At 39.0% G+C, this 13,336-nt stretch overlaps 1 protein-coding gene across 6 annotated transcripts in view; it reads left to right on the plus strand.

Annotated features, from left to right (window-relative positions):
• Positions 1 to 13,336, plus strand: part of THRB (thyroid hormone receptor beta) — a 391,410-nt gene that overhangs the window by 346,560 nt on the left and 31,514 nt on the right. For all 6 annotated transcript variants that reach the window (XM_040480053.1, XM_040480052.1, XM_040480056.1 and 3 more), the window contains 2 exons: positions 5,533 to 5,633; positions 10,899 to 11,046. In XM_040480053.1, the coding sequence (XP_040335987.1) occupies positions 5,533 to 5,633; positions 10,899 to 11,046 (249 nt within the window). The remainder of the gene's footprint in view (positions 1 to 5,532; positions 5,634 to 10,898; positions 11,047 to 13,336) is intronic.

Raw genomic sequence — 13,336 nt, forward strand, 5'->3', positions numbered from 1 at the left:
GTAACTTTCCCCCCCCCCCTTATTCTCCCCCCTGGTCTTCTGTTGAGTTTCTCAGGATCCACATATAAGTGAAAACATATGGTATCTGTCTTTCTCTGCCTGACTTATTTCACCTAGCGTAACACTCCCCAGTTCCATCCATGTTGCTACAAATGGCCAGATTTCATTCTTTCTCATTGCCAAGTAGTATTCCATTGTATATATAAACCACATCTTCTTTATTCATTTGTCAGTTGATGGACATTTAGGCTCTTTCCATAATTTGGCTATTGTTGAAAGTGCTGCTATAAACATTGGGGTACAAGTGCCCCTATACATCAGCATTCCTATATCCCTTGAGTAAATTCCTAGCAGTGCTATTGCTGGGTCATAAGGTAGATCTATTATTAATTTTTTGAGGAATCTCCACACTGTTTTCCAGAGTGGCTGCACCAGTTTGCATTCCCACCAACAGTGCAAGAGGGTTCCCGTTTCTCCATATCCTCTCCAGCATCTATAGTCTCCTGATTTGTTCATTTTAGCCACTCTGACTGGTGTGAGGTGATATCTCAGTGTGGTTTTGATTTGTACTTCCCTGATGAGGAGTGACGTTGAACATCTTTTCATGTACCTGTTGGTCATCTGGATGTCTTCTGTAGAAAAGTGTCTATTCATGTCTTCTGCCCATTTCTTCACTGGATTATTTGTTTTTTGGGTGTGGAGTCTGGCGAGTTCTTTATAGATTTTGGATACTAGCCCTTTGTCCAATATGTCATTTGCAAATATCTTTTCCCATTCCGTCAGTTGCCTTTTAGTTTTGTTGATTGTTTCCTTTGCAGTGCAGAAGCTTTTTATCTTCATGAGGTCCCAATAGTTCATTTTTACTTTTAATTCCCTTGCCTTTGGAGTTGTGTCAAGTAAGAAATTGCTGCGGTTGAGGTCAGAGAGGTTTTTTCCTGCTTTCTCCTCTAGGGTTTTGATGGTTTCCTGTCTCACATTCAGGTCCTTTATCCATTTTGAGTTTATTTTTGTGAATGGTGTAAGAAAGTGGTCTAGTTTCATTCTTCTGCATGTTGCTGTCCAGTTCTCCCAGCACCATTTGTTAAAGAGACTGTGTGTTTTAATAATTGGGTTACTTTGTTGTTTAAACATTACTTTGTGTTTTAGAAGTTTGTGTTTCTGTGCACACACAAGCACATGCCACACACTGTCACACATACTAGTCCAAGATGAAGAAATATCAAAATGCTACAGTTCTTATCACTGTGGTGGAGAGTTGATAGGTAAATTTGCTTTTTGTTCATTTTTGTCTTTTACTTTTTCTATCATGAACTGCACTACTTGTATAATTTTTATGTAAAAAGAAAATTTATGAGAAACTAATACACACGTTGCTTTTGATTCCTAAAGAGTGACCATTGAATTCCATTGGTGTTAGTTAAATCCAGACTATCTCTAGCCATTTTCCCTAGGACTCTCCCCCTCCCACATTTGGTAACTAGTTATTTCTCTGGGCACAGAGCTCTGTTGGAATATTTTCTGTTATTTCTTTCTATGGAGGGACTCCCAAAACTGTTTGGAATGAATCAACACCTAGTGAGTCTTCCTGTAGATTTTTTAGATTTCTTATTAAATTTGAGCCACAGCACCATCAGTTACCTAGCAGACAGTGGTATATACAACCTTGGGACTTAAGGTTAATGATTGTGTAAAGGGGAAGGGGAAACTTACCCAGAAGCAAACACTCTTGAGTTAATGGATAGTGGTTTATATAGCCCCAAGTAGAAAGTGGAGCACATCATATAAAATTCAGACTGCAAATCTCTTCTTTTGGTGATGGCATCTTAATGCCTGGTCATAGTGATTTTCATTTCTCTATTGTGAGAAAATGGTATTGCCCTTAAGCTCTCTTTAGTCCTGTCTCACTGTATGGAACCTAGTGATCAGAGCAAAGAAAGCAGGACCAAGTCCAGTTGATTAGTGAGCATGCATCCCCCAGATCACTAAGTGTTGGATGAGTATCAATCTGGATGTCTTAGTTTTAATGAGTGGAATCTCATTTTCTTTACCAAAAATCAAACTTTCTAATGAACTTTTCATTAGGCCTGATATTTGGGCTCCTGCCTCTGCATTATCACCTCTTTGAGAAATCTTTTCTGAGATCTTTTAGCTTTCTCAGGCATACCTCCAGGCTTCAAGTCTGCTCATCTGCAAGTTCTTGAAAGCATCTTGAAAGCCATGATGCTATCTGTCAGAGGAAGCAGGTGCTAGATAGACAGTGGGGTTTCAGCATGAATGTTCTGATCCCTGCCCTCTAGCTGGAACTGTACAAACGTATAGTGAATCAAGGATTGTGGTCAAAGAGAAGAAAAAACTCAAAGGTAGTTATAATGTAGATTATAAAGGACTACTATCGGGGAAGCACAAGGAGTTTATGGGAGCACCAAGTTTGACGTGAGCTGGGGGGTAGACAGGAAGGCTCCTCAAAGAGTTTCCCCTTTGTGATTCTGGACATAGCCCTAACCCAGTGCCTACGACATTATATGCAGATGATCTGTTATTGATCTGAAAGAATGAAAATGTAGCCTATCTTTAGACCCTTAGCACATTGCCTAGCACATTGTATACCCACATAAGTATTTGTCAAATGGAACTGTTCTCTTTTACTTCATTTCTTTGTTTTTATAATAACAGCTTTATTGAAACACATTTCACATACCAACAAAATTCACACATTTAAAGTGTACAAAACATATCCATGAAAAACCATTGTTTCTAGTGGTTTTTAGTACATTCAGAGTGGTGGAACCAACAACACTATACAATTCTAGAACATTTTCAGCACCCTGAAAAGAAACTCTGTACCCATTAGCAGGTAACTTCCCATTCTCCCTCCAGGCCTTCTTCCTGACTATGACTTGCCTGCTTTAGACATTTCACATAAATGAAGTTATACAATATATGGCCTTTCATGTCTGGCTTCTTTCCTATAGCATAATGTTTTCACGTTCCATCCATGTTGTAGCATGTATCGGTACTTTAGTCCTTCTTCCAGCTGAATAATATCCCACTGTATGAATACACTACCTTTTGTTTATCTACCCACCATTTGATGGACATTTGGGTTGTTTCCAACCTTTGGATTTTATAAATAATGCTACTTTGAACATTCATGAATAGGTTTGTGTGTGGACACCTGTTATCAGTTCCCTTGGGTATATATGCAGGAGTGGAATTGCTGGGTCATATGTAACGTTACGTTTCACCTTTTCAGGAACTGCCAAACTCTTCTAAAGCACATTTTACATTCCTACCAGCAACATATAAGGGTTCAAATTTCTCCATATCCTCATCAACATTTGTTATTGTCTGTCATTTTTATTATGACCATCCTCAAGGATGTTACATGGTGTCTCGTTGTGGTTTGGGCTCTGTATTCCTGTACGGTGATGTTCAGCGTCTTTCATGTTCTTTCCTTCATTTTCACCTTTTCTGTTTGCATTGAAGAATGACCAGGACTGGAAATTTAACACAGTCTCTTACACTTATGCTTACCAAAGGAAGAAACCATGTCTTAATTTGTTTTTATATTCTTAGCACCAACCATTGTGCTAAGCACCTAGTAGATGGTAAATAACTGTTTTCTGAATTAATGAATAGATGAATGATTGAATAAGCACATCCCTCATTCCAGCCCCCTTTTTGTCTGTGAAGATCCCTCCCAGAATTCTCTTTTTAGAAATGTCTGATGAGATTTTTCAAACTCTTGAAGTGAATTCAACAGATGACTCATGGTTGGCATGATGTAAAAGTAAACTAAGAAAAGCTGTGATATTTAAGAAGATAATCCTGTACATTACCAGATTACTCTGAAGTCATTTGTCTCCTTCCCAAGAGGGACCATCTTTCTAAAATAAAATCTGAGCAAAGTAATTTCTATGAAATTGTGAAAAGGACTCCTTTTCTTCTGTTTTCTTTATGGATATTTTTTTCTGAAAAGTAAGCCCTCTCGGACCTAGTTTAATAAAGAATCTATGAAATGTCATGGTAAAAAATACAGTAAGTCATCTGTCATTTCAACCTGGCTAATCTTTATTGAAACCAATAAGAGTTTACCAAGTCAAAGAACTTCACAAGGTGCCGTGATCAAAGGAAGGAATTATTTTGTTATCTCAGCCCCTCCCTTCTCCACGTCCCAACAAAGCAGGCCTTATTTTGACTTTTTGCACTCATCTAAAGCTGTGTGCGTCTGTGGTAAACCACTGATACCAAATGAAACCGAATTTGCACTTCAGAATCAGTTTCTTGTGTTTGGACACTGTCTACAAGTGAAGGGGAAGAGGCGAAGACCAGTGGGAAGTGGGCTGCTTCTGTCTTTGTTTTTAAACTTTAGTTTCCTGGGCCAAGGAATTTAAACTAATAAACCAACAGGACACTAACAAAGAGAGTTACCATAATTGGACTTTATTTTTTTCTTTTTCTTTTTTTAACTTTTTTTTAACGTTTCTTTATTATTAAGAGACAGAGAGAGAGACAGCATGAGCAGGGGAGGGGCAGAGAGAGAGGGAGACACAGAATCCGAAGCAGGCTCCAGGCTCTGAGCTGTCAGTACAGACGCGGGTCTCCAACTCACAAACTGCTCATGACCTGAGCAGAAGTCAGAGCATTAACTGACTGAGCCACCCAGGCGCCCCATGGACTTTCTTTTTTTCTTAATAAATAGAGTTTCTATTATTTCACACTACCCAGTGTTGTTGGGTTTTGTGTCATAATGTCACAAGTTTAACCAAAAATAAAAATTTTAGATGGCTTGTTCATTCTACTTAAAGTTAACTGTCTATTTTTAGAAAAAGATCATCATCACTTATACTAGAAGTTAGGAGATCTGGCTAGAAGATCTATGCTTTAATTTCTAGTGTGACCCCTAGGAAGGCCAAGCAAACCTCTGAAAACCTGTTCACCTCAAGAGTACTTGACGATCTCCAAGCTATGAAGTTTTCTGAATTTATTGCATGGTACCTTGAGTCCAAAGTCGATCCAGTCTTCTAAGAAAAAGTTCTGAAATAAGCCTTACAAAAGAGATTGTGTTCTCCAGAACCCAGAGCATTCCAGACATCTCAAATCTTGCCCTCTCTGCATGATTTATTGGCTCCAACAGACTTCAGATATTTTCCTACCTGCACAGCAAGAGTGGTCACACCTATTTCTAAGGCATTCGGAAATCCTGGGCCTAGTATCAACTCTGTACGTGTGAGATAAGATAGTGGATAAGTATAAGATACTGAGCAAGTATATTACATCAGGGAAAGGCTTTAAATTTTTTCTCATTAAATGTTTTATTTACCTTTTACATTTAAAACTAAATGAGCACATGATATAAACCCCAATACAAAAGTTGTATTCAAATGTATGAAACAGTTTGATCCTGCCTCCTCCTTGCCGCACCTTACCTCCAGTCCTCTTTTTATCCTCCTCCACTCCTCCAAGCTAGGGTGTGTCTTTGACTTTAACATGATATTGTTTTCTCACATTCCTTTTTTCTCCTTGTCACAGGGTACATCCCCAGTTACTTAGACAAGGACGAGCTATGTGTAGTGTGTGGTGACAAAGCCACGGGGTATCACTACCGCTGCATCACGTGTGAAGGCTGCAAGGTAACTGCCCTTGGACCAGTGAGCTTAGCGCCCAGCCCAGCTCCTGTCCCCTCCCAGGATTCCAACAGAATGCAACAAGAAGTTTAAGTTGAAATTAGAACCAAATTCCAACATTCACAGCCTGTTACCATCCAAGTGTCTGGTTGTCCTCCTCATTTTTTGGCATTTTCAAGAAACGAATTTATTATTTTTTTTTTTCAAATCAAAAATAACTAAATAAAGTTTTGCAAGAGTATAATGTCTGGCTTTGAAGACAGGGAGAGAACTCATAAGATGAAAAGAAATTAGGGGCACCTGGGTGGCTCAGTCGGTTGAGTATCCAACTTCGGCTCAGGTCATGATCTCCCAGTCTGTGGGTTCAAGCCCCATGTCAAGCTCTGGGCTGACAGCTCAAAGCCTGGGGCCTGCTTCAGATTCTATGTCTCCCTCTCTCTCTCTGCCCCTCCCCCACTTGTGCTCACTCTCTCCCTCTCTCTCTCTCTCTCTGAAAAATAAATAAACATTAAAAAAATTTTTAAAGATGAAAAGAAATTAATAATATTCTCACTTTGAGTTTAAAAATGCATAGATGTTTTATAATATATTTTCCCAAGAAATGACCATTTCTCCTCCTGTTTTATCAGCAGTAGTTGAAGAGACAGGATTTGCACTACTCCAGGCTGTTAATCTGAGTAAATATGTTCACTTTTAAGGGTTCCATTAAGGAATATCTTTGAGGCTACTTACTTACAGTCAATTGTGTTCTGAAATTACTCACATTGGCTTTCTGCACAGCCTTCAGCCAATAAGTAAATTCTGGGCATCCATCAGCTAATTTTATGCTCTACAGTCCCATCTTCAGGAGATACCTGACAAGAATACACCAGTGATGAACACTTCATTTCCCAAAAGTGAGCCTAAATTTGCCTACTTATACTCTTCATCATCAAAATTAAGATGAGCTTTTTGGCAAATATCTTTTGGTCCAACAACCTAGCCTCAAAAATAAAATCCACTATAAAATAAATAAAGCTTAACCCAGGGCTACATCCAAAGTTCAGCTAATGTTTTATAAATGAGGAAGTATAATAAGTCAGGGAAAGACTTCTTAAATTTTTTCTTGTAGAATGTTTTATTTACTTTTGTATTTAAAACCAGATGATCACAGAATGTAAACCCTAAGGCAAAGATTGTATTAAACTGTCGAAAATAATTCGGTCCTCCCTCCTATGTTGCCCACCTCCCCTCTTCTCCTCTCTTCCCTTCCTCCAGCTAACCCCCCCTTTTCTCCTAACCTTTGACCCAAAACCCCTAAAATCAGCATGTTAGCTTGGTTTCAAGATAAGGTGCCCCATTTCCCTAGTAGAAGATCTTCCATGAAAATTCCCTATTTTTTATCCATAAAATTAGGAAACCCTTAGCAGAAGCCTGCTTAAAGTGATGAAATGATATATCCAGTGGAATCAGGCATTTCTAAGTTCCCAAGGCCTTATATCTGCAAGGCTGTTTTTTGTAATGTGATGTAGTGTGCTTTCATTCATTCAGACCCCTTTGATCTAGAATGTGTACCTTTTAACAAAGACAATGCTAAAGATTGCTATTACATCTATGAAAATAATGTTTTAAGGAGTTTAACGGAACTGATTACAAATAAGTCCTGACTATTTATTAATTTGGGGAACTTGCAGACTGTCTCTTGAAAGCACACTTTTATTGGCTTGATTTGAAAGTAATAAAACTGCATTAGTGTAGATATATTCTCTCATTCTGAAAGCTCAGTAATTCAAACAGGCCTTTTTTCTAAATTAGCCCCAATTCATAAAGCTTTGCCTATCTGATTATGCAGCATTGAGACTCTTTCAAAAATCAGTTACTAATGGTAAATTCTGAATTCTGGAAGAGACTCTAATGAAAATTCCATTTAATACTCAACTCCCAAAGTGACTCTAAATGTGCCTTGCAGAGAACTTAATGCTTATTAGTGATTGACTTAAACAAAGGGAGAATCAAGCCTATTAACCTGTGTCCCTGCTTTATGTATGTCTTCATGATGATCAAGAAATCCACTAGCCTCTTTTCCCAAGATCACAGGATGTTTAGAGCCTGATTCAACTGAGGTTTACTTAAAAGAAATCATGTAGCAAAAAGCTAGATTTTTCAGCTTCTATGCCTTTATCTCAGGTCAGAATCCTGTTTCTAGGATGGCCTCCATCATAAAACCAGAAAGCAGCTCTCCCGGGGTGACCATGCATTTAATGTAAGGACAAAGTATCTTGGAAAAAGGCAACAGGTTTTTGAATGAAACAGTTTTTAAGAGTGGCCAAAGATGAAAAAGGTCATGCTTCACATTCTGTTTATTCAAACCTACAACTTTACAATATTTCTACCCCATACTTGCAGTGTATATGGGGAGAAACTTTTTTTGCCCATTTTTCCCCTGAAGACAGTAAAAATCTTTTGGAGCTGTTTTGTCTGTCTTGATGAACCAGTTTTTATGAATCTCTTACAGAAGGAATGGTGATACTTCCCCACAACAAATTATTTTTCTGAGAAAGATTCACAGCTATTATAAGTTGCCCAAATATTGAACCAGCAGAATGACACTTAGCTCCTTATCACACTAATTAGTGCATCATATCAGACCACTAATAAGAGGATCTAGTCCTTCTCAAAATGCAGAGAAACACGTCTGATGTTGACTTATAAAAGCAAAACCCCATCTCGCCAACAAATCCTCAGTGACATATATGTCCTTATCTAGTCCCTGGGGCACGTCTCTTGTTAGTTCACCTCTAAAAAGATTTCTTACAGGTAGACTACATTAAACATTCTGTATTCAGTTCACTTGCAGAAGTTAATTTTTGTCCCTTTTTAAAATGAAAGGACCTAGTACCTTTACATTTACATTTACTCCACTCCAGTGGCCCTTCATCCTGTGTCAAATATGCTTTTATTATAGCTTAGGAGCCTTAAAGGGATCTGGTCTATGAAGAGCCCAAGAAAAGCCATCAGAGATAAGCCACAGGGAAGATGTCACTAGGAAAAGCAGAGCCTGCAACCCCAACACTTTTCCCAAAATAAGCAAAGTATAAATTATTTCATTCGCTCCATTTAAAAGTTCACAAAGTAGCTTTTTTTGGAAAAATGAATGTCACCCCTGTGTCTGGGACACCACACCTGATCCTCTCCTTAGCATTGTCTGACTCCTCAGTATGCTGTCCTCCCTCTAAAACACGAGACAATGTCACAGTATGTGAGAAAAGGGTCTCCCTAACTTCAGAGTACCAACTTTCCTATCTTCAGAGCATCATTCTCCCCAGATGCCCTGGACTTTGGTGCTGCCACCTCTGGGGAGACCTTGCCTCCTCCAGAAGGAGGTATGCCACCCAGTCCCTCTCCTCCCTGTCTGTGACACATGTCTTCTTGCCAGGAATCTCCAGGTCTCTTTTGCTCTCCAGGCAGGCGTAACCCTTGAATGGTGGATTGGACAGAGGGTAGCAGAGGTGGAATAGGGAGGTTCACAGGGGAGCTGGTTTTTCAGTTCTGTGACATGCCCAGGGAATTCATGCTTTCGCAGAATTTGCCCACCTTGAATACCCAGGGAGATACTGCTGACATGTCAAACAGCTGCCCATGTGTGATTGAGTGAATCTTATATAAGATAAGAGTGTATCAGTGTATATCAACATCATTCAAACTAATGGATTCAAGTGTTTAAGGATACAAAACCCAACTATGTGACAGTTTTCCTGTTGAAACTTGAGCAATAGAAATGATAAGGGATTTTGCATACATACCCCAAAATCAAGTCCATTAGTTTCAGTTATTGTTGTCATTTTGCCATTGTATTCTGTTTCGTCCAATATAAAATTCTACCTTTGACCTTTTCATTACAAGGAAGGGCTCTTATGTCTGAATAATGAATATGCAAGGAGTATGTATACATAATCAAAGCCAAGGAAAGTTAACCAGGATAATTCAAATTTGGGCTTAATCTAGGTCAGCTGGTATTTCAGTCCCACTATTTACGTAACAAAATTGGAGGTCCCTTTGAGCTTTAGTAGATAATATCCTTCAAAATGTGTTTCTGCTTTGCTAGTCTACTAAAACAGATAAAATGAAGGCAAAGGGGGTACTATTTATAATCTGTTCATCTGTTCATTTAAATAATACAGTAAAACTGAACTCACTTTATATCATATAAGCAGTTAAGTAAATAAGACTTGGAGTCTGACTCCTGAGCTCTAGGCCAAGTTCCACAACGTACTTACCACATGATTTGGGGCAAGTGATTTAACCTATTCGAGGCTTAGTTTTTTAATCCCTACCATGGAGATATTAAGAGTACCTACTTCATAAGGTTGTTAGAAGAGACAGAAGGATATGGAAGGTGTCTACAGCCCTTTGCAATGTACCCCTCACGAAAAGTGCCCTCCACCATCATTAATGCCTACAATACAGAAACTCCATTGCCAAGACTGGAGTATCATGTCCAGGAAGGTTCTACTATAACACGTCTTGAGGATATTTGTGTCACCTAAACCTGGACTAAATGGCATGCTCAGCAGACTTTATGGTGGCACTCTCCCATATCTTAAGAAAGGAAGACACCTACTGATCTTCAGGGTATATGTCTACTGATACTGGAGAAAAAGAGTACTATGAAAGGCAAAACCCCAATGCATTAAGCTCTGAGAAAATCTGGGTAGAGAATCCGGAATTTTCTATTCCCCAAGTACTGTTATTTCAAGGGTTATCTGAGCTGGTAATGAACATTGCAAAAGTCAAAAACAAGAATTAAACTAAATCTCTGAAGGTCATTTAATGCATCCATTTAATCACCAAATGATTAAATTATTAATTAATAGAGTATAACAAGTATCCAGCTCTTTTATTCTCCAGCACAAAGTGTAGCAAGGTTCTTCACAGCTTAATTTAACAACATAATTATGACACTCTATGAAAGGAAAGAATATGATTTATTTTTATTACTCAATGTTTAGAAAAAATAAAAATGAACACCAGATTTCCCCATTAAGCTCTTTTCCTTACTAAATGCCAAAAAGATATTGACTCTATAGTCCTGGACATTTCCTTCAGCTCAGATATAGAATTCTTTAGATTCAGCTTGGGCTAACTGTCCTATATGTGAATAAGTAAAGGTACAAGCCCATGCACAGGAAAGGTCAAAAACAATCCATCACAGTTATGTGGACACAAAATTCTGGAGTCATTTATTTCTAGGAAATATGAAACTGTTGTCTTTGGTCTTTGTTTTTCATGTAGGGTTTCTTTAGAAGAACCATTCAGAAAAATCTCCATCCATCCTATTCCTGTAAATATGAAGGAAAATGTGTCATAGACAAAGTTACGCGAAATCAGTGCCAGGAATGTCGCTTTAAAAAATGCATCTATGTTGGCATGGCAACAGATTGTAAGTAATCTTTTTCCTCTTTTTCGTATTCAAGGAGTGTTGATTGGGGAAAGGTTTGGTTCAAGGAGATCAACTGGGCAGAAAAGAAACAGAGGCTCATGTGGACAGAGGGAAGACCTGTAGCACTCCCAGCGACCCCTCACTCCCAGTCATTGCTGGGTGCTTTCCATCCTACCCCTTCCCTATCAACTCCTAACTCTCAAAGTATCTAGACGACAGGTAAGGGAAAGTGAGTAAATTATCCCTAGCACATCTGCAGGACTATTAGCAATACTCGGTTTGCAAGAGAGTATGAATGAGCGGTCTTGTCCATTCACCTGGATGAGGTGTGGTTTTACACACAACATTCATGTGGTGAGAGCCTTGTGGACTAGTCCTAATATTTTTCAAAAGAAGAGACAAGAATTTATTTTGTGGACATTTTTGGAGACGGGGCACTGGCAGAAAACATTGTGTTCAGTAATTTCTGAAGAATGTGAGGTTGAGTGCTATATAGCATGAGTCATCCTGCAGTTGGGTGTTTGTTATATTTTTAGCCATAAAAACATTCTAAGCTCCAGTCCTCCTACCCAGTTTTCAAAGTGCCACAGCATATGGCAGTGAGATTAGCCATTGGAGTCTCTTCTTCTCGCACTGTGCAAGGGATTTACACCAGTTCTTTTCATTAATCTAATAATAAAATAAGAATTGTGTCACTCAGAGTGAGTGGCCTCCATTTTGCCAGGCGTCAGGGTGAATGATTTCTATTGGCATAAATGTTTGCACCTCAGTGAAAGTCTCTAACTTTTAGTTTTAAAAAAGAGAAGAAAACCAAAAAAAAAAAAAAAAGGAGAGAAAGAAAAAAGAATGCAGTGAGGATTTTCCTCATGAAAGAGGAAATAATCATGGCTCACATTTATGTGATAAAAAGGGTTCCCTCCACTAGAACAAAAAAAAATCTGTGAAATGTCCTGGTTTGCCCATTAGAGAAGACACAATGGGGAATCTTTAAAAAGGAGGAGGGTTGTGTGACGGCTTTAGGCTGGAAATCCTGGGTTAATCCCCACCTCCGGCTGAGTGTGTTCTTTGTCTTTATCTTTTAAAGACTTTAGCCACGGCCAACAATATGCCTGATAGGGATATGTGAAATGATTGACCTAGAACCAAATATTTAGATGTGCCACTATAAGGAACTGTTACTATTGAGTATCCATTTCATTGTTTTATTGAGAAGTTAAAGAGATGAATATTTATAAGGTTAAAAAAAAACTCAGTGTTAATCTGGACTGGGTGGAAATTAATTTTGAATGCACCCTATGAAGCATTATAAGAGCTCAGGCTTTATAATCAGAAAAACTGTTGGAGTCCCGTATCTGCCACTTACTAGCTGTGTGACCATCAGAGTTAACCTCAGGTTTCCCTTCTGTGAAATTATTGCCTACCTTGCAAGTTGTTTTCAGGATTAAATTAGATAATGCATGTTAAATGCAACAATCCCCAGCACAGAGGAAGCATTTGGGAAATGGGGCTATGACTACATCCCATTTATTAAAGGCAACAATCCCTTTAATAAGGGAACCTAGGGGCGCCTGGGTGGCGCAGTCAGTTAGGCGTCCGACTTCAGCCAGGTCACGATCTCGCCGTCCGTGAGTTCGAGCCCCGCGTCGGGCTCTGGGCTGATGGCTCAGAGCCTGGAGCCTGTTTCCGATTCTGTGTCTCCCTCTCTCTCTGCCCCTCCCCCGTTCATGCTCTGTCTCTCTCTGTCCCAAAAATAAATAAAAACGTTGAAAAAAAAAAATTTAAAAATAAGGGAACCTAAATGACTAAACAGGGCTCATTCCCATTTCCCACATTTGCCATTGCTCACCTGACTTTGACGATCCAATCAAGTCTAGATGATCTGGGATTCATTATTCTGTTTGTGGATTAGCTGAGTACTTTTGGTTCTCTTCTTCCTGCTATGTTTGCTTTTTTTCTTTTCCTACCAGGTCACACCTTCATCAAGAAATGGCTCTAGGACAGTGATGTTGTAGAACTGGAATCAGGAGTCCTGGGTCTTGCCTTGGCTCTGCCATGAACTTGCTCTGTGACTTTAGGCAAGTCATGATCTCTCTGGATCAACTTCCTCCTCTGTGACAGGAGGGAGTTGGGCTAGATAATACCTAAGGTTCTTTCCAGTTCTAAATACTATGAGTCTGTAGCATAAAACCTGAGCCTTTCCATTCTACTGATAGTTACTAAGAGTCTGGTGAAATGGCTTTGTTTTGGAAATTAACCCCAGAAGTATAGCCCTTCTTATTTCCCCGTTGCA

The sequence above is a fragment of the Herpailurus yagouaroundi genome, unplaced genomic scaffold, assembly GCF_014898765.1.
Source record: "Herpailurus yagouaroundi ecotype Mexico unplaced genomic scaffold, PumYag 159, whole genome shotgun sequence".
NCBI classification, from domain to species: domain Eukaryota; kingdom Metazoa; phylum Chordata; class Mammalia; order Carnivora; family Felidae; genus Herpailurus; species Herpailurus yagouaroundi.